Source organism: Dendrobates tinctorius, unplaced genomic scaffold (genome assembly GCF_039654945.1).
Source record: "Dendrobates tinctorius isolate UK_male_01 unplaced genomic scaffold, ASM3965494v1 ptg000048l, whole genome shotgun sequence".
NCBI lineage: Eukaryota > Metazoa > Chordata > Amphibia > Anura > Dendrobatidae > Dendrobates > Dendrobates tinctorius.
In genome coordinates this window covers 344,364-371,967 of record NW_027361716.1, presented here as the reverse complement: position 1 = coordinate 371,967, position 27,604 = coordinate 344,364, and the positions used below count along the sequence as shown (strand labels likewise).

Here is a 27,604-nt window from a genome sequence, read left to right as displayed (position 1 = left end):
TGAAGCCTCTGTCATCCAGCTCTATTCCTCATGCAGTACCGCCTCCTTCTGTTTGACTGACGGCTCCTATGCCTGAAGTCAAAAAGCATAGAGGCTGTCAGTCAGGCCGGAGGAGAAAGTGCTTGACAGGAAATAGAGCTGGAGTGACAGAGGCTTCAGATCTATAATAGTCTTTCAACTTAAATTGCAAATCAATTCAAACGCTGATTTCTCAGTAACGGAACAACGGACTGGCCATGTAAAGATATTGCTGGAGTTGTGTTTGAAAGAGCTGTACATGCATATAAATAGTCTAGAGGGATGAAATCCTGCTGGTAAATTCCCTTTAAGAGATGCTATGACATTTGGAGTCACTTCTAAGATCAAATCAAGCAATTACTCAAATATTGTTTTTCTTTGCCGGACTACCCCTAGTTAACAGGATCCATCAACAAAACAATTACGGTGTGTCCCTGTGCTGGGACACTGAGGCTGTGCCCACCATCTGGAAAGAGCAGCATTTTGGACGCAGCATATTTTCGTATATGGTATATATTTAGTATATTTCTGTCATGATCTGAAGTGGATCTGACCGTTTAAATGCACAAAGCAACTTTTTTTTTCCTTTGGCTGTGTGCCAAGGGTGGTTTTGCCCCCGGTGGCCATTAGGGTCATTGCACTGTGGTGATTTCAGTTGTAGTTTTCCCCCCGGTGGCCATTTGGGTCATTGCACTTTGGTTACTTTACTTTGTGCACGTAATCATGTAACAGGTGTGATAGCTCTATAAGAGAGTATCAGGAGTGTTAATCACAGTTGGTGAAAGGTCTTCAGTTACAAGCAAGCCTGGGTGAAGGATGGAGCTGAAGGAGAGTCACAGGCAGCTCAGTCAGAGCCCTCGAGTAGCAGCTATCGTGTCTGCAAGGAGTGCTGGCATGAATTGGTGGAGTTCAACTATGGTGTCTGCAAGAAGGGCTGGCATGGCGTGGTGGAGTCGCAGTTATGGTGTCAGCAGGAAGTGCTTGCATGGCTTGGTGGAGTGGTGACTATGGTGTAGAGTTGCACTCAGCATATTGGACTTGGTTGCTGAAAGCTGGACTCAAGCATGCTGGACTTTTTGGCAGAAAAGTTGGACTCAAGCATGCTGGACTTTTTGGCAGAAGCTGGACTCATTTTCGGGACCCTGTTTCTGGACAGCTGCACATAGGTGGTGGACTCTGTTTACTCCAAGGCTACACTACAGTGATGGATCTGGTTGGAGGAAAAGATGCACTCAGGTGGTGGCTCTGTTGCTGGGAGCATAAGCAACAGAGCAAAGCTAAGTGGTGTTCCCCTGTATTGTCATTTTTCCTTATGTGTGTTTAGTGCAGTGGTGGGATTAGTTTCCGCACCGACCAATTCCCTAGTGAGGGTTTAGGTGCAGGGCGAGCTAAGGATATCAGGTATCCAGATCGGCGCCCAGTGCGGAACTGGCCTAGGGAACGATAGGAGTGTAGAGACACTGACTCAGGGGAGTGCAGGAGGTCTCCACGTCCCCGTTTCCCTATCGCAGGGCCACCATTGTTATTGTTACCCAGGTTTTCCCAATTCCCCCTGTCTTATTGTACTAGTTACCGGCCGGCAGGCCGCATCACATAGGACAATTACACGTGCCGCGTCCTGTTGTATCAGTTACCGGCCTGCTGGCCATCTCACTCAGGGCGGGGCACGTGATATTATCACCAACCATACATTTTTTTTTCTGGTGATCCCTGGCCATGTGGAGACCTGTGAGCAATTGCCGCTGGGCCTCACTGAGGTGAGTGAGGAGCTGCATTGTGTTGAAACAGCTGCGGCAGCTATTATCAGTGTCTGGGGCCTTCCCTCTGGCTCAACGAGAAAATCAAAATTGCGGCTCTGGCAATGAAGCCCCCTAGAGTCGTTGCTGGGGAGCGGGACTTGCTCATGCACGCGGAGGTACCCAGGCAGGTAGGAGGAGTTGTTGCCCCACATAGCTGCCTGGTATTCCCCGAGGTGAAGGGGTACGTCCCTGTGGTGAGCAGACTGGTGTGATAGTCTGCGGGGTTTACGCCAAATCTTCCATTCCACCGAAGAAGCGGCCCCCTCCTGGTCGTGTGGCGGAAAGCGACCAGGGAGTTTATTTTTCCTCCATATTCCAGGCCCCTCCCTCAACGGTGTGAGCAGCAGCTGTCCTGCGGGGGAGTAGGGGCAGGTCTCAACCCTCGCTATTGGTCAACCCAGAGAGGCGCAGACCTCGTGGTGAAAGGGGTTGGAGGGTGGTGTTCCCGTGGTGAATAGCGGGGGTGTGAGTGTGGTGACACAGGGGGACGCCTCTGTTGTCGATCCCAGAATGAGTTCACCGAAATATGACAAACGAATGTGTGGCAATAAATGTTCAGGTCTGGACCTGTGTGTGAATGAGCATGTATGGGTGGCCACCAAAAAACATCTTGGAAGTGTGTTGCGAAGTCTTACTAGCTTAGGCTCCTTTCAGACATCAGTTTTTTAGCATCAGGCGCAATGCGGCGCAAAATGTAAAAGCCGGATCCGGCGCCGGTTGCCACCGGATCCGGCTTTTATCCCATAGACTAGCATTATCGCCGCATTGCGCCTGATGGCCATGCGGCGTGTCCGGCTTTTGCCGGAGACGGCAAAAAATGCCTGTCCAGCATCTACAAAAAACATTCCCTGCAACTTTTTTTGCAGTGCCGGAACGGCTTTTTACACAGCGCATGCCCGGACACTGTGAGTGTTAACCCCACAAGTGCCCGGCAAGAGAGAGCTCTCACCTGGACACTTGTGAGAGATCTCTCTCACCGGGCACTTGTGGGTTAACACTCAGTGTCCGGGCAAGAGAGGGAGATATCTCTCCTGGCACTTGTGGGGTTAACCCCACAAGTGCCAGGAGAGAGAAAGATCTCTGTCGCCCGGACACTGAGTGTTAACCCCACATGTGTCTCTCTCTCTCTAACCACCACCCCTCCCCCCATACCCTTCGGTGGCTGTCTCTCTCATCCCCGATGTATCTTCCTTCTGCGGCTCCTTTAAATCCTGTCTGAGTCGTATCAGACGCCGCATACACATCCGGTGTCACCGCTGCAGGCCGGATCCGGTGGCTCGGCTTTTCGCCGCAGGCCGCCGGACCCCACACACTGGATGCCTGAAAGTAGCCTAAAACCGAACATACACATATTCATACATAACTCATTCCCCAGGTCGACGCTTTGGAGATGAGTGGTGCCTCCAGAACTTACTTTGCCAATACCAGCGGTGCGTTTGTCATAAACCTGAGGTGCAGGTAGTTGCAAGGGTGAACTCTGGATCTGGACGTCCCCGCTGAAGGTGGTGCCCTGATGAGGAGTGGTCTTGAGGGTCCAGAGACCCTCATTAAGGGGAGGGTACTGTCATGATCCGAAGTGGATCTGACAGTTTAAATGCACAAAGCAACTTTTTTCCTTTGGCTGTGTGCCAAAGTGTTGGTTTGCCCCCGGTGGCCATTAGGATTATTGCACTGTGGTGTCGTTTGTTCTAAGTTTGCCCCGGTGGTGGTGAGCAGCATTGCACTTTAGTCTTTAGTGCACATGTTTATTAAGTAACAGGTGTGAATGCTCTATAAAAGAGTGTCAGGTGTATCAATCACTGTTGGTGATAGGTCTTCATTTGCAAGAAAGCCTGGGTGAAGGAGGAAGCTGAAGTAGAGTCACGGGCAGCTCAGTCAGAACCCTCGAGTAGCAGCTATGGTGTCTGCAAGGAGTGCTGGCATGGATTGGTGGAGTTCAAGCTATGGTGTCTGCAAGAAGGGCTGGCATGGTGTGGTGGATTTGCAGTTATGGTGTCAACAGGAAGTGCTTGCTTGACTTGGTGGAGTGGCGACTATGGTGTAGAGTTGCACTCAGCATGCTGGACTTGGTTGCTGGAAGCTGGACTCAAGCATGCTGGACTTTTTGGCAGAAAAGTTGGACTCAAGCATGCTGGACTTTTTGGCAGAAGCTGGACTCATTTTCGAGACTCTGTTTCTGGACAGCTGCACACGGGTGGTGGACTCTGTTTGCTCCAAGGCTGCACTATGGTGATGGATCCGGTTGGAGGAAAAGATGCACACAGGTGGTGGCTCTGTTGCTGTGAGCATAAGCAGCAGAGCAAAGCTAAGTGGTGTTCCCCTGTATTGTCATTTTTCCTTATGTGTGCTTAGTGCAGTGGTGGGATTAGTTTCCACACCGACCAATTCCCTAGTGAGGGTTTAGGTGCAGGGCAAGTCGGGGTTTTGAGGATCCTGATCGTCGCCCGGTGTGGAACCGGCCTAGGGAACGTTAGGAGTGTAGAGACACTGACTCAGGGGAGTGCAGGAGGTCTCCACGTCCCCGTTTCCCTATTGCAGGGCCACCATTGTTATTGTTACCCAGGTTTTCTCTATTTCCCCTTTTGTCTTATTGTATTAGTTACCGGCCTGCGGGCCGCGTCACACAGGGCGGGACACGTGACTATTTCATATGGTAAATGGTACAGTAAAGAAAAAAAATTGAAAAGAATTGCCATTTTTTGGGAAACGCAGCTAACCCCATAAATACAATAAAAAGTTAATAAAATCAGTACCCCAAAATGGTATAAAAAAAAGCTACAGCCAGACACGTAAAAAAAAGCCCTCTTACAGCTCAGAAATTGGCGACACAAGCCAACTTTTTTTATTTTTTTACAAAAGTTCTGAATTTTTTAAAACTTGTAAAATAAGAAAGACTGTAAAAGTTTGGTATCTTCGTAATCGTACTGACCTGCGGAATTGTGTTGCCAGGTCATTTGTATCTTACATTATAAATGCCGTCAAAGCGAATCTCACAAATTAACAGTGAAATTGCATTTTATTTACAATTTCATCCCATTTGGATTTGTTTTCTTGCTTTTCAGTACATAATACGGTAAAGTGATCATTATCGGTCAAAATTGCAACTCATCCAACAAAACTCAACCTTCGAGTAAAAGAAACAAAGCATACATAATAGTATTGTAAAGAATTGCAACCTATGCAACACATCGTTAACATAATTTTACAGTAAAGAGACTCTCCGGTTAGAATATACTGAAACAAGGTTTATCTGTAAGATTTTCCTTTGTTCAGTAGCATATGGTCCTTGTAATGTGTAGATGAATAGTATGCTTTGATAATCCTCACCGCTGCTTGATGTGTATGTGTTGATCCAGCAAGTGATAAGTGCTGATGCACGGACAAAGCCGGTGAGGCTCCAAGCGTACTTAAGAAAGTCTCATGATAGTTTATCGTCCAACAAAATGCCCAAATCTTTCTCTACCTTTTTATATTTTTAATGTATTAATGATAAAAGTTATTGGATTTTACTCCACCATAATTGGGACTTCAAACTATCATTGGTCAGTTGGTGTAATATTGTAGACATAGTTTTGAAAGAATCATGTTCTCCATGATGTTCTGGTAAAACCACATCTGCCAGTACCTACTAGGAAATGCTGTACCTCCTTCCTCCATACTGGATGTGGCTTCCTCTATTTGAGCTCTTAAATCAGTGGTTCACAACCTTTCCTCATTGAGAAAGTTTGATAGATGTTCACAAGCCACATTCAGCAGGTCCCCTCCCACTTACGCCATAGTGGCAAAAGGAGCCCCACAGTCCCGATATGATGACAGCGAAAGCCTCCCCACATAAAGCACAAAAAGTGTACAACGTATATGTATTCTTAGTATTTATTGAAGCCAACACTGTACGATTCAATATTGTCTTTGTCACGGGGTTACCGCGACAGTGTGGAGCCAGAAGACCACAGCATCTGATTGCACCTGCCTCCGGTGCTGAGAAGAAGCACTTCTCCTTCATTTTAATGGTGTTTATTCCTTCTGGCAGAACAGGGGTTAATCGGCCATGTTGGAAATCTCTGTGCTCGCAGCTGAGCTCTGGTAGCTACTCCTTTCCCCTTTATAATCTGGGTTCTGTTGCAAATCCTTGTCAGAGCTAGCATTTGCTGCATGGCTTCTGGAGGGAGAGCTGTTCATATGAGGAGTTTTGGAGGAGTTATGTGTGACTGGTTTGTATATGTGGTAATTCCCTACTCTTTTCTTTTTTGGTTTATTCCCCTACCTCTACACCCCAGTGCATTCCTCTGTTATATGTGAGTGAATACTTTGCCTGGAGTTTTCTGTTAACCCTTGTTTCTGTTGCCTTGTTTGTCAAGTTGGTGTACTACGGTGCACAGTGGTGACCCTCTTCCCTGGGTGGTGGAAGAGAACAGATGGAGGGCTGACTCAGGAGATAAGGCAAGGGTGGAGGCCCCGGCATCTCCACCCTCAGAAGTATCCCAGGGAATAGGTTGAGCTAGGGTGACCCCTAGTGTTAGGGACAAGGAAGGAGCCCCTGGTCCCGGGTCACCTGACAGCTGTGTCCTGAAAGTCTTCTTTTGTTAGCTGCTGCTTAATGCAGAGCTTAGTAGTTGAGATAGGTTGGTCAAAGGCTGCTGTGCTCTGCATAGGTAGTGACAGAAATGACAACGCTCATTTCGTTATACTTTGTAATCATAGGCACTACCTATGCAGAGTGCAGCATCCATTGACAAATTCATGGTAACTGATGCACTTTGCATCTGCAGTGGCAGGCGGGCACTCGATGAATCGCTCAAGACACAATAGGGATGGCGTGATCTACTCCTTCCTCTACACCGCTGCGTCACTGCATGAGAATATATTATTGATTCCAGCAGAAGACTTTTGTTTTATTGATGTGATATGTTGCCCAGAATTTCCAGGGCAGCTGCAATTCACTGCCCACCACTAATGATGAGTATTATCACATCGCCATCTTATCTCCACAGGTGTATGAGAGGGGCACCAATGTTGACCAGTTTGTAACACGGTTTTTGCTGAAGGAGACCGCCAATCAGATCCAGTCTCTTCTCAGCTCTGTGGAGAGTGCCGTAGACGCTATAGACGAGCAAACTAATCCCATCAGGTGAGCTACCTGGAAACGTATTTTTGAAACATACTGATGTCGTACTACTTTTAGTTAAGATATGTGTTATATTTCATGGATAGCAATTCCGTAAACTAGTATTATTGAAATTTGGCTTTTCGTCTTTCCTTGCCAGTTCCTAACAACCGAGCGATGTGTTTGCTGAGTAAAATTCCATATAAAGGCTGTGGTGCTGATGTTCTTTACCTCTTGCCCTGCTGAAGAAAGTCTCCAAGAGGCTAAACATTTGGATTACACATGCTACTATCTACCATTCTGATTCTGTGCTGGTAGTATGCCATGTCGGGTCACAGCAAAGCCAAGCTGCTCAGTATTCTGGTTGTCTTATGTAGTAGAAGGGTCTTGTTCACCCTCAGGCACAGGCCCTCCGGTCAGAGTGCAACTGTTACTTCAGCATACCCTTTAGCTACACCAGAATTTAGAGCAATACACAGATTTGTAAATTTCCTGTACCTTTCTGCAGCAAAGGGATGTTTTACAACAATGCATGCAAATCCCTCTGAGAATGTCTTTTGTCTTGTGAAATAGGGAGTTAAAACAACTGCACCAGAGCTCCTAGGAAATATACATGATGTATATCTACAGTAGCCTAGTGGCTAGCACTTGAAATGTGTTTTTTAGGTTTCAAGGTAACAGGACATCAAATTATGGAATAACCAAGAATCCTGAGGCACCAGAAGATAGTCCTTACAAAACTATATATTTATTCCGTAATATTAAAAAAGTAATAATAATAGGAAGGCAAAGTAACGATTCTGCCATATTTGGCCTTTCTCAAGCCTCAAAATGCATATAGCTGAATTTTCACTGCTTTTATTGAGGGTTTGCATCATTTCATGTAAAGAACATGCCTACAACTGTGAACATTTGGTTTTCTTTTTATTGTGAAGCAAACAACAAATAAGACAAAATAACTGAAAACTTCAGGGTGTGCAACTATTCACTCCCCTAAAGTCAGTACTTTGTAGAGCCTCCTTTTGCAGCAATTACAGCTGCAAGTCGCTTTGGATAACTCTCTATGAGCTTTCCACATCTTACCACTGGGATTTGTACCCATTCCTCAAGGCAAATCTGCTCATGCTCCTTCAGGCTAGATGGCTTCCTCTGGGGAACAGCAATATTCATGTCTGACCACAGATTCTCCATTGGATTAAGGTCTGGACTTTGACTTGGCCACTCTTAAACAGTTACACGTTTCCCCTTAAACCACTCGAATGTTGCTTTAGTAGTATGCTTTGGGTCATTGTCTTGTGGGAAGATGAACCTTCGTCCCAGCCTCAAGTCACTGACAGACTGAAACAGGTTTTGCTGAAGAATATTCCTGTATTTCGTTACAGCTGTTACATTACTGCTCTTCACAGTCGCCGGGTATCGTGGAGCACAGCGTGAACCAGGTTCGGGGAACGTTGAAGAGAAACGCTGGATTACATCAGACCTGTGTGATCAGATTACATCAGACCATGCTCCTCTAGTCATGAGTAGAATTTCTGCCATACAAAGCTCCAGCATTTATGATGACAGGCGGGAGTGACCATGACCCTTTCTCACCCATCTCCACTTGTTTGGGCAGAAATGAGTCAAACTGGTAAAAAAAAAACCCACAAAAAGTCACAACATTTTTTGCGTAACTCTTAGTTTAGCAAACATTTTGTGACTTTTCAAAGCTTTGAACTCAGTTTTTTGGAGTAAAACTTTTGATGAATCGGTCCCAAAAAGTAAAGGAAATGTGAAAGTGAATGTAAAAATTTAAAAGCCAATGATCAATGGAGAAGACGTTGACATATACAGACAATGAAAAGTTGCAGAGATGCTTAGTGTCAAGCAAAATAGGTCAGAGCGCTCGGATACTGCTAAAAGTGAAGTACGTGAGAGCGCAGGAAAAGAAACACGAGGTAACGGGCATGATAATTGCCATTTTTTAAGAATAACAAAGATAACAAAAGTAGCTGAGATATGGCGGCATACAGGACTTGGGTTTTATTTTGGTCTGGGTCATATGTCTCCATAGAGATGAAAATCGCTCAGTGTAACCATGGAAACTGATGGAGCGTGACTGCCGAGAGATATTAAAAATGCCACTTCTATTCAGGGCACAAACGGTCTCTTGGAATGATCTCCATTAATAGCATGCATTGACTTCTACTAAGTCTGTGACTTCTTTTCTAGGCCTCGCTCATAGGACTTGGACAATAGCGTCAATTATTGATAATGATCATGAGATTTATATCTGTGTGGAAATATTTTACCAAATGACCCTAAATAGTAAATCCCGTTCACCAAAAATAAGATATAGAGATAGAAGGAAATTCCCATTACTTATACTTTCACTGCAGATCTGTAGTGGAGATGCAAAACAAAAAAAACCCCAAGTTATTAACTTGGAAAGTGACACTTTTTCCGACCTAGTAAATATTGTGAGATCCTGATACAGTACAGCTTGTGTGATCTCCACTCCCCGATGACCTGAATGCTTCTTGCCCTCTCCACACATTGAACTACTGTGTGTAAGCAAATGAACAATAACAAAATGAGTGTAAAGGTTTTCAGAGCTTTAATGCTTTCTTGTCACCATACTGATGTGCCATTCCTCACTTCAACTTTAGAGTGTATTTATCATAGAGGGAGACTATAGGATGTGAGATCATCAGATCATTCTTTCAACTTTCCTATTGGATGTTCAGAGCCTAAACAGAAGAGATTGTGAAACTGGGCTAAGTGACATAAGATATGTGCTAGTGTTCAAGTGGTTTCACACTCCTCTACTTTGGACAAATCATATACATCCAGAGGAAATGAGAGCTACTATATCCAAAGGTGGAAAGTGTGAAACGGCTGCTGATTGGCCGCTGGGATTGCGTGACATAATGTGATCCCCGGATGAGGCAGTGCCATCACCGCTGCAATGGCGCTGGCATCGGAGTTAAGTATAGGTGTTATTATTTTGGGGCGTCAGACATACAGATTGAAAAGGGGTTGTCCAAGTAGTGGACAAGCCTTGTAATAACTTTTACCCTAGATCCCAAGGATATTACCATAAACTCTCCTAACTTTCTGTGGCAAATTTACCACTATACCACAGTGCTTATTTGCTGCTGTTTTAGATTGCCCAATTTAGAAGAAACTCCACCTAGGTCCTTAGCCTTCCCTACACACTTGGTGGAGGCTTTGGTGGAGAATTGATTACCACACTAAGGCCCCCTTCACAAATCCATTTTTGTGTCTTTAGGGTGTCTGTTTTTTAAGGACTGCAAATACGGGCATACTCACACCCATTGTATTCAGTGGTGGTGCGCACATCTCAGGTTTTTCACACTGGAAGTGTGTCTGTATGAAAAACCGACAGACATGACTGTTTTTTTATGCGCAGCATGGACAAAATGTGTGCTGCATAATGATGACACATGGATGATATCCGTGTGTAATCAGCGTGACACGTACCGGCGGGAGTTGTATTCTGCACCCGTTGAGTACATTCTGTGTAAAATTAACAATTAAATTTAAAAAATAATGTGCGCTACCTTGTCATTTTCATAACCAGCAGAGGGAAAGCCGACCGATGAGGGTTGATGTTAATATTCTGGGACAAGGGACAATACCTCATAAGGTTCCCAGGCTAATAATAACAGCTCACAGCTGTTTACTTAGCCTTTCCTGGTTAATTTACGGGGGATCCCCCCAAAAAATTTGTAGGGCCCTCCTCTAAATTCAATCCAGCAAAGACTAAACAGACAGCTATTGATATTAGTAGCCTGGGATGGGGCCATATATTTTCCCTCAGGCTACCAACATCATCCCTCAGCCGCCCCAGAAATGGCACATCTGTAAGATGTGACAAAACTGGCACTTGGCCTTGCTTTTACCACTTGCCCTGTGGCGATGGCAAGTGTGGTAATAGGGTTGGGGTTGATGTCAACATTGTATTGTTAGCTGGCATCAAGCCCAGGGTTTAGCAATGGAGAGGCATAAATAGGACATCCCTATTACTGACCCCATAGTAAGTTTTGAAAAAAACACATAGCAAGAATAAAATCCTTTATTTGAAATAAAACTCAACATTCTGTTTTACATATTTATTAAAAAAATAAAAAAACAAAGTCATACTCACCTTTACACCTAAAATCCATTGAAGCCTATGTCCCCTGTAAAAGACTAAAAATAATAAACAACCATATCCCTCACCTGTCCGACGTGAAGATAATCCACAATTTCTCATGCTACAATTCATCTGTGACATCTGAATTTCAAACTTAATGATGGCATGATGCGACGGTTCAGACTGAAATCCAGCAAATAATGAGCTCCTGAGAGCACAGCTTCAGTGAAGAGTGGTAACACCATAGAGGTTACCACTGGTCACTGAAGCTGCTGTTCCCACGGGCAGTTCACTAAGCGTGCCAATGATATTGTCCCTTTTCCCAGATTACTAGCATCAAACCTCAGCCATGGGCTTTCCCTCTGCTGGTTATGAAAATTACGTGAGAGCACATGCCATTTGTTTTTATTTAATTTTTAATTTTACACAGGATGTACATAGCAGATGCTGTAAACAACTCCCATTACTGTCGCCTGGTCATGACAATCTCAGGGAGACCACGTGACAATGATGAGTGCTGTTTTTTCCTGTACATGAAACACCAGGATGTATGAAGGAGGCCTAACACTTTTTGCACTGCATGAATGAATCACTTGTTAGACCCAGTAATGCAGCTGAAATTTATAGGTCTGGCCAAGGCATATAGTCATAAGGAGACGTTCTGCTGGGAGGCCCGAGCTCATGACCCTTTAAATACGTCCCTTCAACACAATAATAGGAGATGTACAGGGTGGGCCATGTATATGGATACACCTAAATAAAATGAGAATGGTTGGTGATATCAACTTCCTGTTTGTGGCACGTTGGTATATGGGAGGGAGAAAACTCTTCAAGATGGATGGTGACCATGGCAGCCATTTTAGATGCAACTTTATAAATGGCCCACCCAGGTATATCCATATAAATAGCCCACCCTGTAGCTAATACTTTCTCTGAATCAAACTTCTTTTTTTTATCTGAGCCATTAACAAATTTTCCTGTCTGTTCTAGTGGATTGTCAAGGACACTCATGAAAAAATGGTACCTCTCCTAAAGAAGTATTCCGATAAAAGTTTTTATCCTCTTAATATATTGCAGTCATCACATTGTATAGCACTGTGCACTTACAATTGCTCATTTTGCCTTTCTACCCAGCTAATTCTTCTCTTTTCTTTACTCTTTGTAGAAACAGGAAGTTTCTTGTCCACCATTTATCATTCCCCTCTTCACCTCCTGATCCATCTGTTCCCCTGTACCAGGGACTTTTAGAGTGATTTATGTCTCATGGAAGGAAAATTGACCTCCTGTTTCTACATAAAACTTAGAAGGAGTCAGCTAATCAATTTTTATTCATGTGATGTCATAGACCTAATGGAAAAGAGAAGAATTAGCTGGTTAGAGGGGTAAAATGAGCAATTGTAGGTACCCAGTGCTATATAACATGATGACTGCAATGTATTAAAATATTACAAATTTTGAAGGGAAGAGGAGAAGGAGGAGTGCTTCTTGAAGGTGGTAAATCACCGAAGTGCAACATACTGACTAAATACTCACCTACGCCAGGCACTGCTATATGCAATGTCTTGATGTGGCGATGAGTAAATATCTGCACAGTCTGGTCTCGGTTACGTTTTAGTTACGAGGGCCTATTGTGGAATCTGCAATAATTCAGGGGATCTGGTCTGGAACATATATTTGTTCAGGATCCTTATAAATTTTGGGGTGTGATGTTGGGGATCATATTTAATACTTTAGTGATTCACATGCCCTAAGTTGGAGTTTTAAATGGACAAAACTTATGTGACACACTTGTAGTTCTTGGAATTTTCTAAAAACCATATCATTTAAACAAAAATAAAATGGAATACTCCTTTATTCATTTTTTTATTTGACTTCATCTCCAAAATCCTATCCCAATATGCAGTATATGTAGTAGCCGTAATAATAATAATAGCAAATACCTCCATGGATATGACCACTCATAGTGACAGTTAGTCGTTAGATGTCATAACCATGGATAGCCAAGCTACTGCAACGCCGTGCACATGAGGTCTGCGATCTAGTGAATCAGAAGAACTATACCTCATTCTTAATTGGAGGTATTTGCTAATATGATTATTTTTACACCTTCTACATATTGAGATAGGATCTTGGAGATGAGAACTTTTATAGCGAAAACAAGTTGTCATCAATCCGCAGGTGATAACTTTCTGATCAGTGGGCGTCCCACTATTGGGACCTGTACCGGGGCTACTGGAGAAAAGTTGAACACAACGTTGAGCAGCCGTATAGGGATTGAATGAATTGCAGGTCAAGCATGCATATTGTCGCTCCTGTCTAACAGGGATTGTAACAACCCTGCTGGCATCACTGCATGTCCTCCCTTCCCCGCACACCAACTTACTCACTGCTCCAGGTCATGTGGTGATTTCTGTCTGCTGCCAGCTCCATGTGCAATGCCTCTTGTTTTCCTGCTTTCTCTCCATGTTTCCTGACTGTGTGTATAGGGGGGCGGCGCCTGAACTCTCTGCTTCTTATGCAGTCAGGGTGCACTGGTCTAAGCTGTCCCCGACCAATCACCTGGAGCCCTTTACTATATAGGGTCATCACACCCACTAGCCCTTGCCTGTGCAATGTCTAAAACTCAGTTAGTGTTTTGCTGCTGAGGAAGCCAGGCCCTGTTCTGTGTATCTCCTCCTCTGGAGGAATACTCCTATCCTTGCTTTGTATTCTTTGTCTGCCCTCCAGGAGGTTGCATATCCTGGCCTCTGTGTCTCGGTCCTAGCTTTGTGTTTACTTGTCCTACTGCCCTCCAGGGGGCTGTATTTCCTGTTCCCTGTACCTTGTCTTGTACTGTCTCCTTGTCTATGGCTTCCTTCTCTGCTGTGTATTTCCTTGTGTCCTCCCTGTCTGTGCTCTACACCTTTGCAAGCTCTGTCTGAGCCTCTGCACCCTGGCAGCTCTGTCTGAGCCTCTGCACCCTTGCAGCTCTGTCTGAGCCTCTGCACCCTTGCAGCTCTGTCTGAGCCTCTGCACCCTTGCAGCTCTGTCTGAGCCTCTGCACCCTTGCAGCTCTGTCTGAGCCTCTGCACCCTTGCAGCTCTGTCTGAGCCTCTGCACCCTTGCAGCTCTGTCTGCGCCTCTGCACCCCTGCAGCTCTGACTGCTCTTCACCCTTGCAGCTCAGCTTACTCTGCTGCTGCAGAACCTCTTGCTGCAGCTTCTTTCCACAGACCTTGTGGTTCAGCTTGCTCTGTTGCTGCAGAACCTCTTGCTGCAGCTTCTCTCCACATACCTTGTGGTTCAGCTTTTGCTCCGTTCCTGCTGCGACTGCAGAACCTTTTGCTGCAGCTTCTCTCCACAGACCTTGTGGTTCAGCTTTTTCTCCGCTCCTGCTGCCGCTGCAGAACTTCTTGCTGCAGCTTCTCTCCGCAGACCTTGTGGTTCAGCTTTACTCCGCACTCTTGCTGCTCCGCCTACTCCACGCTCCTGCGGCTCCGCCTACTCCACACTCATGCGTCTCTGCCTACTCCGCACTCCTGCCTGTATCCATACCTACACCTCCTGTGTGAACAGGTCCAAAACCTGTTCCTTCATATTCCACTCCTTCCTGTCTATACTGATACATGCACCTGCTGTGTGAACAGGCCCCTGCCTGTTCCTTCTCACACCACGCCAGCCTGCCCGTGTTTCAAGCCGTGCCCGCCTGCCCTGTGTCTCAAGCCATGCCTGCTTGCCCTGTGTCTCAGCCTGCTTGTCACTCGCACCTGTCCAGGTGTCCTGTTCCCGAGTGGGATCAGCAGCCACAGCCAGACACCACCCTGGAGTGGCACCCGGCAGCTACCTGCCGCACAAGCCTGACCTCACCATCAGAGGCTCCAGTGAAGACCAAGGTAACTGTCGTAGTCACGCCCCTTCCAGGGTAGTCTGGTTTGTGGCACAGTGGAGCCTCAACCCCCCGGCTCGTGCCAATCAGCCAAGACGCGAGCGTAACAGGGATAAACGTACCCTCATCTGCCGATCCACACAGGTCTGAATGATTGGACCCCACCAGTGACTTGTTTTCTATGGAGAACACTTTTCAGTGAAGAACATCTTCAAAGGAATCTGTACTCAGGATTTTGCTATATAACCCGAGAGGGGCTTAGAGCCTGAATCCAGGGGTGTCCCTTACCGGACTGTATGTTTCTCTTTCAATAAAATCAGTGTTTAATCATCAGGAGATTATCACTAAAGGACTAAGTGTCTCAGGCATCCTAGTCTTGTGCCTTTTATAACACCACCCCCAGCACTAATTGGCCTCTTTCTGTCGATGTACACAGCAAGTTGCCAATCAGTGATGTGGGCGGGGTTATACAGTGCTCAGTATTCTAAGCACTGCTAGATCTGTGGAGAGCAAACAAGGATTGTTTCAATATAGAAGTGAGTGATACATAGTTGGAATCAGGGTCTCAGCACCTAAATTATGCTGCTCTCAAATTTCACAGCAAGAAAACCTGCTGACATTCCTTTTAAGTGGACTGTGATGCTGTAGAACACAGAGTAAGAAGGAAAAGTAATTTGATTTTATGAATATTAAAAAATCTGAAAACCATGCAGCTGAATGTAACTCATATTGAAATGTCTCCTGGAGCAGGAGTAATATACAGTATGATTCAGCTGTTGTCAGCATTTAATAACCTGCTACCTATAAATTACACTGTGCCGTCTCCTATACAGTGGTAATACGGGAACCATTAAAATCTGCTGACCTCTCTGGCACAGCTGCTGACCCAGACAAATGCCTGCAACGTGTTCCCTGCTCCAAATCTGAATCTTGCCTCTTCTCGGTAGATGCAGATATTTCCAGTGGGCATGAAGGAACAGCCTGAGGAGAGCGCTGTGCCACTCCTAGCCTCATTTACTGACAAATTGCTGGGGTTTTATGCTCGGTGAGATACTTAATACCGTCACTAATTCCAGGAATGTCATTTCAGATACTATCTATCATAGTCACCATGGCGAAAGAGTAGAACATTACCCAAAATACAGTGCTCAAAAAATAAAGGGAACACTTAAACAACAGAATATAATTCCAAGTAAATCAAACTTCTGTGAAATCAAACTGTCCACTTAGGAAGCAACACTGATTGACAATCAATTTCACATGCTGTTGTGCAAATGGAATAGACAACAGATGGAAATTATTGGCAATTATCAAGACACCCTCCATAAAGGAGTGGTTCTGCAGGAGGGGACCACAGACCACATCTCAGTACCAATGCTTTCTGGCTGTTTTGGTCACTTTTGAATGCTGGTTGTGCTTTCACACTCGTGGTAGCATGAGACGGACTCTACAACCCACACAAATGGCTCAGGTAGTGCAGCTCATCCAGGATGGCACATCAATGTGAGCTGTGGCAAGAATGTTTGCTGTGTCTTTCAGCGTAGTGTCCAGAGGCTGGAGGCGCTACCAGGAGACAGGCCAGTACACCAGGTGTCAAGCCAAAGGACAGCTGTTTAAGGCTGTTCCTAATGAGAAGAGAACCATATAGTATAAAAATATTGTTTTATTTTCAAACATGATAAAAATCCATAAAAATGCTACCTATAGATGATCATTGTAAACATACCCCAAAGGGGACAGACAACCAAACCACATAAAGGGTTAAATTAACCTCTGTAAACTTTGACTAAATTTACTTAATATAAATAAACTCATGGGGGAGCTAAACAACATTATACCTGAAATAATTGAACAAACATTCACTTATGTTATTGCCCAGGGCATTCATTTATATAAATCATGTGTCCTTATTTAAATAGTCCCCTCAGTGTAACCAACATGTCATAACTTACAACAGTAACAGAGGAAAATGAACCCCAAACCCACTACAATCATATAATAGTATCACCGCAAGTATTACTTACTGGATTATGAAAGTAAAGATCGTAACCGTGGGCCCCCGGAAGAAGGAAGCGGTCAAAACGCGCGTCGGGGTGCAGGGGCTCACAACCACCACGGTTACGATTTTTACTTTCATAATCCAGTAAGTAATACTTGCGGTGATACTATTATATGATTGTATTGGGTTTGGGGTTCTTTTTCCTCTGTTACTGTTGTAGGTTATGACATGTTGGTTACACTGAGGGGACTATTTAAAAAAGGACACATGATTTATATAAAGGAATGCCCTGGGCAATAACATAATTGAATGTTTGTTCAATTATTTCAGGTATAATGTTGTTTAGCTCCCCCATGAGTTTATTTATATTAAGTAAATCTAGTCAAAGTTTACAGAGGTTAATTTTACCCTTTACGGGGTTGTCTGTCCCCTTTGGGGTATGTTTACAATGATCATGTATAGGTAGTATGGATTTTTATCATGTTTGAAAATAAAACAATATTTTTATGCTATATGGTTCTCTTCTCATTAGGAACAGCCTTAAACAGCTGTCTTTTGGATTGATTTATGCATTTTTGAAGTGCCATTTCTTATGTCTGGACAATTTTGATTTAATCAGTACACCAGGAGACATGGAGGGGGCCGTAGGAGGGCAACAACCCAGATCTGGTTCTTATATTTTCTGTCGACTTTTCTTCTGCAGGCACTGTTATAAGGGGCCAGGAATGACCGATGGGTGGCATGAAGATCCTTTACCCACCTACCCTACAACTAGGAGTTCCACCAAGGAGTTGAGGAAGAGCGTAAAAAGCAGTGAGCTCCTTATATTATTTGTATTCCTTTAATAGGGGAGATGCAGTCTGGACAGATGTCCTTCATAGCCTAGAAATAGAGAACAGCTGGAGTCTTGGGCCTATCACAGTGGTCAACCGGTTATCTGATTTTATGTTGAGAGAATGGCTACAAGTTGCCGTTTATGGTGAGGATGGGTGTGCAGTGTTAGTGGTAGTGTTGGTATTATTTCTGTAATACCACTGCCCATAATCCCGTCATAGAATTCTAAGCTCTTTATGTGCCCTGAATCTGACGATGATCAGATACTACCACGGCTCTCTGCTAATCCTGTGTTGTCTGTTTACTCAGGCTGCTCAGATGTGAAAGAGGAAGGTCTAGAGGCGCAGATTAACCGACTGGCCGAGCTGATCGGGAGACTGGAAAATAAGGTGATTCTCTGTGCTCGGGATGTGAAGTGGCTGCTGCCGGCACTACGGCTTATGTGGGGTCAGCAATGACACCGTGTAGTAATGTCATTGTCGTACATTGTTTTTTCTGCTATGTCATTTCTCACCAAGCCTGAAACCCAGTTATACTGCCTTATCTTTATGGCAGACTATGGGGTTCACACGGATAGCAGTATTATAATGTACAGGGGTAGGGTTGTACTAGGTAAAAAAAAGAATCACAGACAGACAATTTTAAGGACAAATTGGAAAACCATAATAAATCATTATGATCATAAATGATCCATGTCTACAGCCCATAATTCCGATAAGAAGACATCAGCTGCATAAACTGTAAAATGATGATAATTACCGTGTAAATTTAAAAAATCATGGACGCCTTAATATTTTTTTTAAGGACTGTGCAAAAATGTGCCCTACTGGGGTAGCGTCTCGTATTTTCTTTACGTGAGCATTTTATATCTGATAACAATGAAGATCTCACGAATATATATTCATCACCACCTTCCCTTTCTAAATCACTTCCTTCTATGCCTGAGTGTGTGAAAAATGAATGTAAGACATTTGGTATTGTACAATTCTGCAACAATGGTGACTACTCACATACAGTACTATAGCGTGTAATTACAGAATTCTGAAACACCCGCTTGCATAGTTCTTATTCTTTATAAATTAGTTTAATTTACTATAGTCATAGTAAATCATGTGTTTTTCCATACCTTTAAACTAAAAGAAAATAAGAAAAAAAATAATTGAATGATGAAGTTTTAATAATCAAGTTCAACTGCCCCATTGCCATATAGGTCATGTAATGTGCATCCCTAACGTGTCGTAGTTATGTGGGTGGGGCTGGATATTGGCTCAGTCATGTTCCTCCGCCCAGTAGTGACTCCCACTACATTCTGATGGCCTGCGCTCCCCCAAAGTCGTGCCACTCTACTACAAATTCCGCACCTACAGCTCCCTGAGCGGCACATTGGCCCTGGCTGTACGTCTCCAGCTTTATTTTTGATATGTGCATGCTTCGGAGGCCATACACCCAGTCTCTGTGCAATTGTCCGGGGAGCGCACTGGTGCCAGATTTCCTCAAGGAGCGACATGACGTCTGTGCAGTCCATGCTGTCAATCAAACTGAGGTGGGCTTCACCACTGAGTGGAGGAGGGTGACTGAGCCGATATCCATCCCCACCCACATGACTGGCAACCAGGGATTACATAGGTGACCAAAATTTTGTTTACTTCTATATTGGGCCATTTCGACATACAAAAACATGTTAAGGATGCATGTTACATGATTGCTATGGCATTGGGGCAGTGTAATAGGGTAGAATGGCGTAAGAATCGTCATATTACATGAGCCTTATGATGTTCTGCAGCTCTCGAAAGTAAATAAATCCTAGAGTACAGGGGTTATTGTTACCTTAAAAAATAAGTGATAGGTGATAAATGTGTGATCACTGGAGGTCTTACTATTGGGACCATCATCAGTCACAAGAACCGGGGGTCTGAAATCCCCCATTTGATTGTAGAGGTAATTACTGTGCTGCTGCAATGTATTTCTCCATTAAAGACTATGGGACTGACGGAGATAGCTGGGGGCTCTATTCTCAGATTTCATTGCTTCATTATTTGGTGCAATATTGGATACCCTCCCCGTCAACGATAGAACACAGCCATTGTGTGGACAGGTGATAAATGTTGTACATCCTTTAAAGTGAACTTGTCAGCAGGATTGTGCTGAGTAATCTACAGACAGTGTCAGGTTGAGGCCGTTATACTGATTAAAATGATACCTGGGTTGATGAAATCAGTCGTGTGGTTGTTTAATCTGTATTTCCATTTTCAGTTAATGATATTCTCGTGCTTCGGGACGGACTGTGGGCGGGGCTGTGCGTGTGGCTGTGTGCCGGCTTTAAGTGGTGCTCTGCTTACATATTCATCTGTATAGGCTTATGACAGGTGACTGGTCCCTCACTGACCTGCCCCCTACTTTACATAATGCATATAATACTGTTGGCTTATGAAAAAAAAATAACCAGCAAAATGGTGGCGGCGCATGCGTAGTAGCATCTGTCGCTTGCCAATAGATGCTACTGCACAAGAGAGGCCACCATTTTTCTGGAGGAAAAAAATGTACCTGCTGGCAAAATGGTGGCAGTTCTTGCGCAGAAGCACCTATTGCCGGCGCCGTTTTGCTGGAGATAAAAAATTGGCCAGCTGCGGAGCATACGCAGTAGCATCTATAGGCAAGCGATAGATGCTACTGTGCATGTGCCTCTGCTGGTGCCATTTTGCTAAAATAAAATTTGTTTTTTCTAAGCCAACAATATTATATGCATATAATATACGATAGATGCTATTGCGCATGCGCCATTTTGCTGGATGTAATTTTTTTTTTTAAGCTAGCAATATTCTATGCATTATGTAAAATAGGGGGCAGGTCAGTGAGGGATCAAGTAAAGATTAAACAACAACCACAAGACGGATTTCATCAATCCAGATATCCTTTTAATCAGTATAACGGTGCCAACCTGATACTGTCTGTAGGTTACTGTGCACAATCTTGCTGACTGGTTCACTTTAAGTATTTGTAAAGTATATGTTTTAGCTTTAGTTTATTACCCTTAGAGTAGAAAAATATCTTTGAGTAAAACGTTTAGATTATGTATCCATTAGGTGAGTGGAGCAGGTAATTGCTAGTTTGCTTAATGCAGCAGTTCATTGATGGGAGTTTAACACTTAACAGCTTATTGAGAGAAATGAAACTTGCACTTGATCACCCTAGGAGAGCACTCTGCCCGTAACCACTGCTGTTCGAGATGACAAGGAGCACTGTGCAGTCTGTAGATAAAAGGCTTCGTCAACGCTGCGTAATAGCATTGTGTGCTGTGTAGCGTAAATCTGCAAGAAGTGGCAGGAGTATAATGCAGAGGATATTAATCGCTAAATCCTTATTCAAAGAAAATAGCTGATTTTTGAAGGAACTTGGTATATATAAAGGTAGTTATATCCTTGACTTAGACCTTAAGATATACAGCACCACTCAAAAGTTTGGACACACCTATTCATGCAATGGTTTTCTCTTATTGGAATATGGACATTTTAGATTCAGGAACAACATATCCCACACATAAATAAATATGAGGGTACATCAATATATATTTATTGCTCCAACTAGAAGCCGCAGAGTAAAGCATAAAAATAAAGGGCAGAAATGCTGTATAGGGGACGCCCAATACCTAAATGAATAGTAAGGTGGACAAACAAGGGAAACGAATAATCAGCTACTTAATGATTTACAGTACAGTGACCCCCTGAAAATATACAGTCCACTCTGTTTATATGAAACCTCCAAGAAACAGAACAAATGCAGTATATCCGGTAATTAATTTAGCAAAAAATGGTCACACTAAAAAAATCTCTTTTTAGCTCAAGCAATCAGAAGCCCAATGAAAAAATAAATAAAGCTTACATCATTAATACACCAATGAAAAATCCAGTTCATAACATCGGCGTCTGCCCGGTGTGCAGCCAGAGTAAAGAGATATAAATAGATCTTGTTACCTGTATTGTTGAAACTGCCACAGGTGGTATAATCAAGCGTCCCCTCACCCCGACGCACGTTTCACCACCAGCTTCTTCCGGGGCTGTGTCAGGGTGAGGGGTGGCCGTCTCTTAATAGAACGCGCTCACCAATCAGCGGTAATGGCAAAGGGAAAGGAAATACGTTGCATGCTGTCTCCAGCGCATAGCTCACTCTCCCTCCTCTCGATGATGCTTCCTGGCAACACTCAATGAACCGCCACCATCCGCTTGCGTGTCATTGTGAGAGTGCTCCAGGAAGCATCGAAGGCCGGAAGAGCACGCATGCTCACCAACAGCAACGGCGGCAGCAGGGAAAGATGAGAAAGAAATATGGTGCCATTTAGAATCTACTACGGAGCTGGACCATAAACAACCAGGGAATAAGAGAATGAAGCAGACAATGTGTCACAAAAGTGTTCAGGTGCTAGAAAGGTGTATGACCAATGATCACCCAGTCGACCAGTGTCTTATACTAAACTGACAGTGCATGACTGAGGATCGAAAAATAAAAATATTAATGAATAATTAATAAAATTAAAATACATGAAAATACCAAAAAAAGTGCTAAGATTTTTTTTATATAAAATCCAAGGGAAATAATCCCCAAGGATTTTATTACTATGGTAAATATGTATAACTAGCTTGAGAGCCCGGCGTTGCCTGGGCATAGTAACCAACTGTGGTTAGTTATAACAAATTATAATGATTATATTGCACATAAAACCATTTCACATCATATATTCAACACTACAGATTTGCAACACAAATTAACTAAACGATTACCCAAGTGTTGATAGTTTTTTATTTTCAACTCATTCAAGAGCCTTTTGATAAACAACATGTTTGGTTTTTCCTTTCGGTACAAAGATGAACAGATTTTTGGCAGTTCCAACTCTTGAATAGATCACGTAAAGTTGACCATGAGAAAAGCATGGAGATTGCAAATCGATCCCTACTACTTTCAAGGACTGTCCCTGAGCATTGTTAATGGACATTGCAAATAGCAGTTGAACTGGAAACTGGAGGCGTTTAAAATCAAAAAACAAATCAGATGAAATGAGTGGAATTCTTGGAATGAAAATGTCCTCTCCTTTGGCACATCCTGTTTCTGAGCTGTGTATCTAACCCTATCCTGTGTGATAATGTCTGCTGAGCTGTGTACCTAATCCTCTCCTATGTGATACTTTCTGCTGAGCTGTGTATCTAATCCTATTGTGTGTTACTGACTGCTCAGCCATGTATCTAATCCTATCCTGTGTGATACTGACTGTGGAGCCGTGTATCTAATCCTCTTCTGTGTGATACTGTCTGCTGAGCCGTGTATCTAATACTATTCTGTGTGATACTGACTGCTGAGCCGTGTATCTTTTCCTATCCTGTGTGATACTAACTGCTGAGCCATGTATCTAATCCTATCCTGTGTGATACTGACTGTTGAGCTGTGTGTCTAATCCTTTGCTGTGTGATACTGACTGGTGAGCCGTGTATCTAATCCTATCCTGTGTGATACTGGGCTCCCCCTGCAGTCTGTGTCAGAGGGTGGTCTGTGTTGGCACAGTAATAAATTGTTATTTCCAGCTTTACAGAAGGACGATAACACCATAGAAATGATGAGAATAATAGGCCTCCGTTACCACAACTGTCTACAAAGAAAACTGTTGCTTATAGCAACCAATCACAGCTCAGCTTTCATCTTTTAAACAGCTCTGGGACAGCGTGGCGAGTTTTGAGTGGCGACTTTTGTGTTTCGACTGTTATGTGGCGAGGTTGGTGTATGTGTGGTGAAATGTGTGCTGAGGGTGGTATATGTGTTGAAGCACGTGGTAGTGTGTGGCGCATTTTGTGTGTGTGTTCATATCCCCGTGTGTGGTGAGTATCCCATGTCACGGCCCCACCTTAGCAACTGTACGGTATATACTCTTTGGCGCCATCGCTCTCATTCTTTAAGTCCCCCTTGTTCACATCTGGCAGCTGTCAATTTGCCTCCAACACTTTTCCTTTCACTTTTTCCCCATTATGTAGATAGGGGCAAAATTGTTTGGTGAATTGTAACGCGCGGGCTTAAAATTTCGCCTCACAACATAGCCTATGACGCTCTCGGGGTCCAGACGTGTGACTGTGCAAAATTTTGTAGCTGTAGCTGTGACGGTGCAGATGCCAATCCCGGACATACACACACACACACACACATTGAACTTTATATATTAGCTATAATAAAATAATAATTCATATGACATATCAAACCTAAATTAATTACTACTATAAATTAAGGTGTAGTGCAATAACTGGTATACTCAATATGCCAGCGTGATAAGTAACCCTGCAATATATGGTGATAATCTATACTTAAATATACCCTGCTCAAAAAATAAAGGGAATACTTAAACAACAGAATATAACTCTAAGTAAATCAAACTTCTGTGAAATCAGACTGTCCACTTAGGAAGCAACACTGTTTGACAATCAATTTCACAGGCTGTTGTGCAAATGGAATAGACAGCAGCATATGGGTTTTTTTTTTATCTATGGAGCATCTTGTTGGGCCACCATTAACCCTTGTGCATAATTTTATAGGGGGTATTTATCTATGGAGCATCTTCTTGGACCACCATTAACCCTTGTGCAGCACCACTCTCGGCTTATACATGAGTCACTAAGTTTTCCCAGTTTTTGGTGGCAAAATTACTGGGGTCGGCTTATACACGAGTATATACGGTAATCATTGTCCAAAAATACTATAATTTCTTCAAAAAAAAAAAAAAAAAGTGAAACATAAATAAAAAATAAAAATTTAGGCTCCAAAAATTACTAGGGCTCATAAATTCTGGTATAATAATGTCCCAAAATCCTCCGATCCAAAAGAATTCCTCTCTCGTCCTTGGCACCATTAAGACTTTCATGGTATAAACATGGTTTAAACGCCAATGTTATGAACTGGATCATTCATTGATGCATTACTGATATAAGCTTTATTTATTTTTTCATTGGGCTTCTGATTGCTTGAGCTAAAAAGAGATATTTTTTTTAGTGTGACCATTTTTTATTACATTAATTACTGGATATACTGCATTTGTTCTGTTTCTTAAAGGTTTCATATAAGCAGAGTGGACTGTATGTTTTCAGGGGGCCACTGTACTGTAAATCATTAATTAGCTGATTATTCATTTCCCCTGTTTGTCCACCTTACTATTCATTTAGGTATTGGGTGTCCCCTATACAGAATTTCTGCCCTTTATTTTTATGTTTGATTCTGTGGCTTTTAATTGGATCAATAAATATATATTGCTGGATATCTTTGTGTACCTTCATATTCATTTGTGTGGGATATGTTGTTCTAGGTTGTTTGAAGTGCCACTAATATTTAGGACATTGTGTGGAATCTACATTTTAGAAAATTGCACCCTCATAATGGTGATGGAGCCATTAGGAAAGGAAGGAATCACAGAAGTTTGAACACAGTTTTAAAAGAGTTGTCCTCTAATTGGACAAATCCTGCTTAAATATGCCCCATATTAAATAAAATACCATATATTTTGTTTCTGGGCTGGCACTGTTCCAGCTATGCCAGAGCTGTGTCTACAGACATTTGTGTGAAATCATGTCTTGGGAGCTCAGCAACCTATAAGCAGCCACTGATTGGCTGCAGTGTTCCATGTGACGTGGAAGATAAAGTGTTGATGTTGCTGAAATGGCGCAGCATTCTGGAAGGTGAGAATATGATGCTTTTTTTATTTTACATGTGGCACAGTTGCATTGTGAGGTGACCAGGGTGGTAGTCATGGTGAGGGGCTGCTGTTGTGGTACACCCTGGCACCTCGCAAAGAAATTACAAAGTCCCAACTGCTGTGTGATGTGTGTGCAGTGCAAATCACTCACTTCAAGGTTTGCGACCTCCTCAGGTTGCAGGATTCCAACTTCAGACCTCATGACAAAAGGACATTCGAGACTCTTCAGAGCTTCTACTCCCCTTACCCCCATTCAAAACAATAAAGCCCCTCTTTTACCAGCCCTTAGACCCCTATTCCTCCATAGATCAAATAACGACAAATGCACATGTTATTTGGATGATTTGGCCACAGCAGCCATTTATTTAACATGTAAACAAACATTTTAAAATATATAACAACCCAGAGGGGCGGTCCTCGAAGCCCTGAAACCAAAACCCATGACGTTAATAAACCAACATGGCCCCAAATCGAGTCTTGCTTCCAGCCGTAAAGCACCAGCTCAGAGGCACCAAAAACAACCCGCCTGGCCAGAAACCATTACTTTATAACCAAGTCCCCTTTATCCCTTCCTCGGGACACCTAAAATACCCGTCCACTTGAGTCCACGCTGGAGGGAGTCCAGGACCTCTTCAGATCCCCTCACCAGAGCCGCCAGCCTCACCAACTTCAAGGACCACCCCCACGCCCTACTGACGTGACAAAGAACAATACAAGTAAATAGTATTTTACAATAATTCTTGTATACCTACATCACTCGAATGGTTCCGCAAACAATTGAATTAAAAAACACCCATATGCCCCCAACCCAAATATAAGGGAGGGTGGGTGGGAGATTCCTACAGCTACTAAGGGGTACCTAAAATGGTTACCCCTCTAAGATATCTACCCCTGTTTATACTAACAGCCTCTAAACCCCTTCTTTTGGCCCTCCTACCTATTAAACCCGGCCCAGCTCAGCACATCTGGTTAACCCCTTACACTACTTCACCCTAACCACTGTCCACTGCTTCTTCTATCCCTCTAAACCCTGTCATGACGGCCTCCCTTTTACGACCTGCGGCCTCACTTCACACACTGACAGAGTCCAAGTTCATTTTCAACAAAACAACTTTACTCAGCATGTCCAGTTCAGTCACAGGCATTGCACAGTAATCCTCATTGATCATAGATACTTTCCTCTCCAGCAATTCTGCGTTCCCGTACCGTACCCTCCGGTACCGCAGCCCGTTTTCCACTCCGAGGGCGAAATCAAGGATGTCTCTTTCCAAACTTTTCAAGACCGTAGGTCTTTGACTTTAGGAATTTCCCGCTGAGCCTAGCTGCTATTCCTCTCTTGCTGCACTTGTCCTTTCGTGTTCGTGTATCTTCCAAGGCCCTGGACTGCTGGGCTCCTCTTAAACTTGTTACTGCAATAACCTCACTTCTCCTCATCCCACACGCTAACTAACTAAACCCAGGGAGTGTCTCTACTATAACTGTCCTGGACCCTCCTACTCGGAAATCCCCTTCTTCTTATCATAACTTTATGTTATCTCCTGATCTACAGTGCCCCCACTGTACTAAACCATATATTACCCATTACTAAACCTTACTCTAACACTGTATCTCCCTATCTCTATCCCCTGTCCATAAAGATACATAACTTACACAGTACTCAAACATCTTAACATTATTTAGCATATTACTACACAATAAAGCAGTACCACATAACCCATAATTTTGCCTATAAAATGTACCAGCTTTATAAGGAAGGGACGTGAAGGGATGCAGGGCATAACTTAGCCCACTAACACACCCCTTACAGCATTTCACAAGGAGGTGGTCCAGTCAAGATTTTATGAACCCTTATAGCAAACTATCAAGGTAGAAGAAAGATTTGTGCTACTCTTGCATTTTGCTAATTAGTTGATGAATTTAGAAGGCATTTTGTAAAAACCCAAAAGATCCATCTTGCACTATAAAAATAACTACCTATAAATAATTTGAGCCAGCTTCAAGTTTGAGCACCGATCAAAATGAAGCTCATTAAGTAGAAACCAGATCTTTCATAGTGAATGGATGAGCTGCATTCTCATCTTCAGTGAAAGCTGCCAGTCCTATACTGGGCACAAGTGACGGGTGAACTATA

At 43.4% G+C, this 27,604-nt stretch overlaps 1 protein-coding gene across 2 annotated transcripts in view; it reads left to right on the top strand.

The window, feature by feature from the left end:
- The window catches only part of NECAB2 (N-terminal EF-hand calcium binding protein 2), a 355,221-nt gene that overhangs the window by 276,214 nt on the left and 51,403 nt on the right, over positions 1-27,604 (top strand). For both annotated transcript variants that reach the window (XM_073576269.1, XM_073576270.1), the window contains 3 exons: positions 6,809-6,945; positions 17,626-17,735; positions 18,066-18,145. In XM_073576269.1, coding sequence (XP_073432370.1) covers positions 6,809-6,945; positions 17,626-17,735; positions 18,066-18,145 — 327 coding nt within the window. The remainder of the gene's footprint in view (positions 1-6,808; positions 6,946-17,625; positions 17,736-18,065; positions 18,146-27,604) is intronic.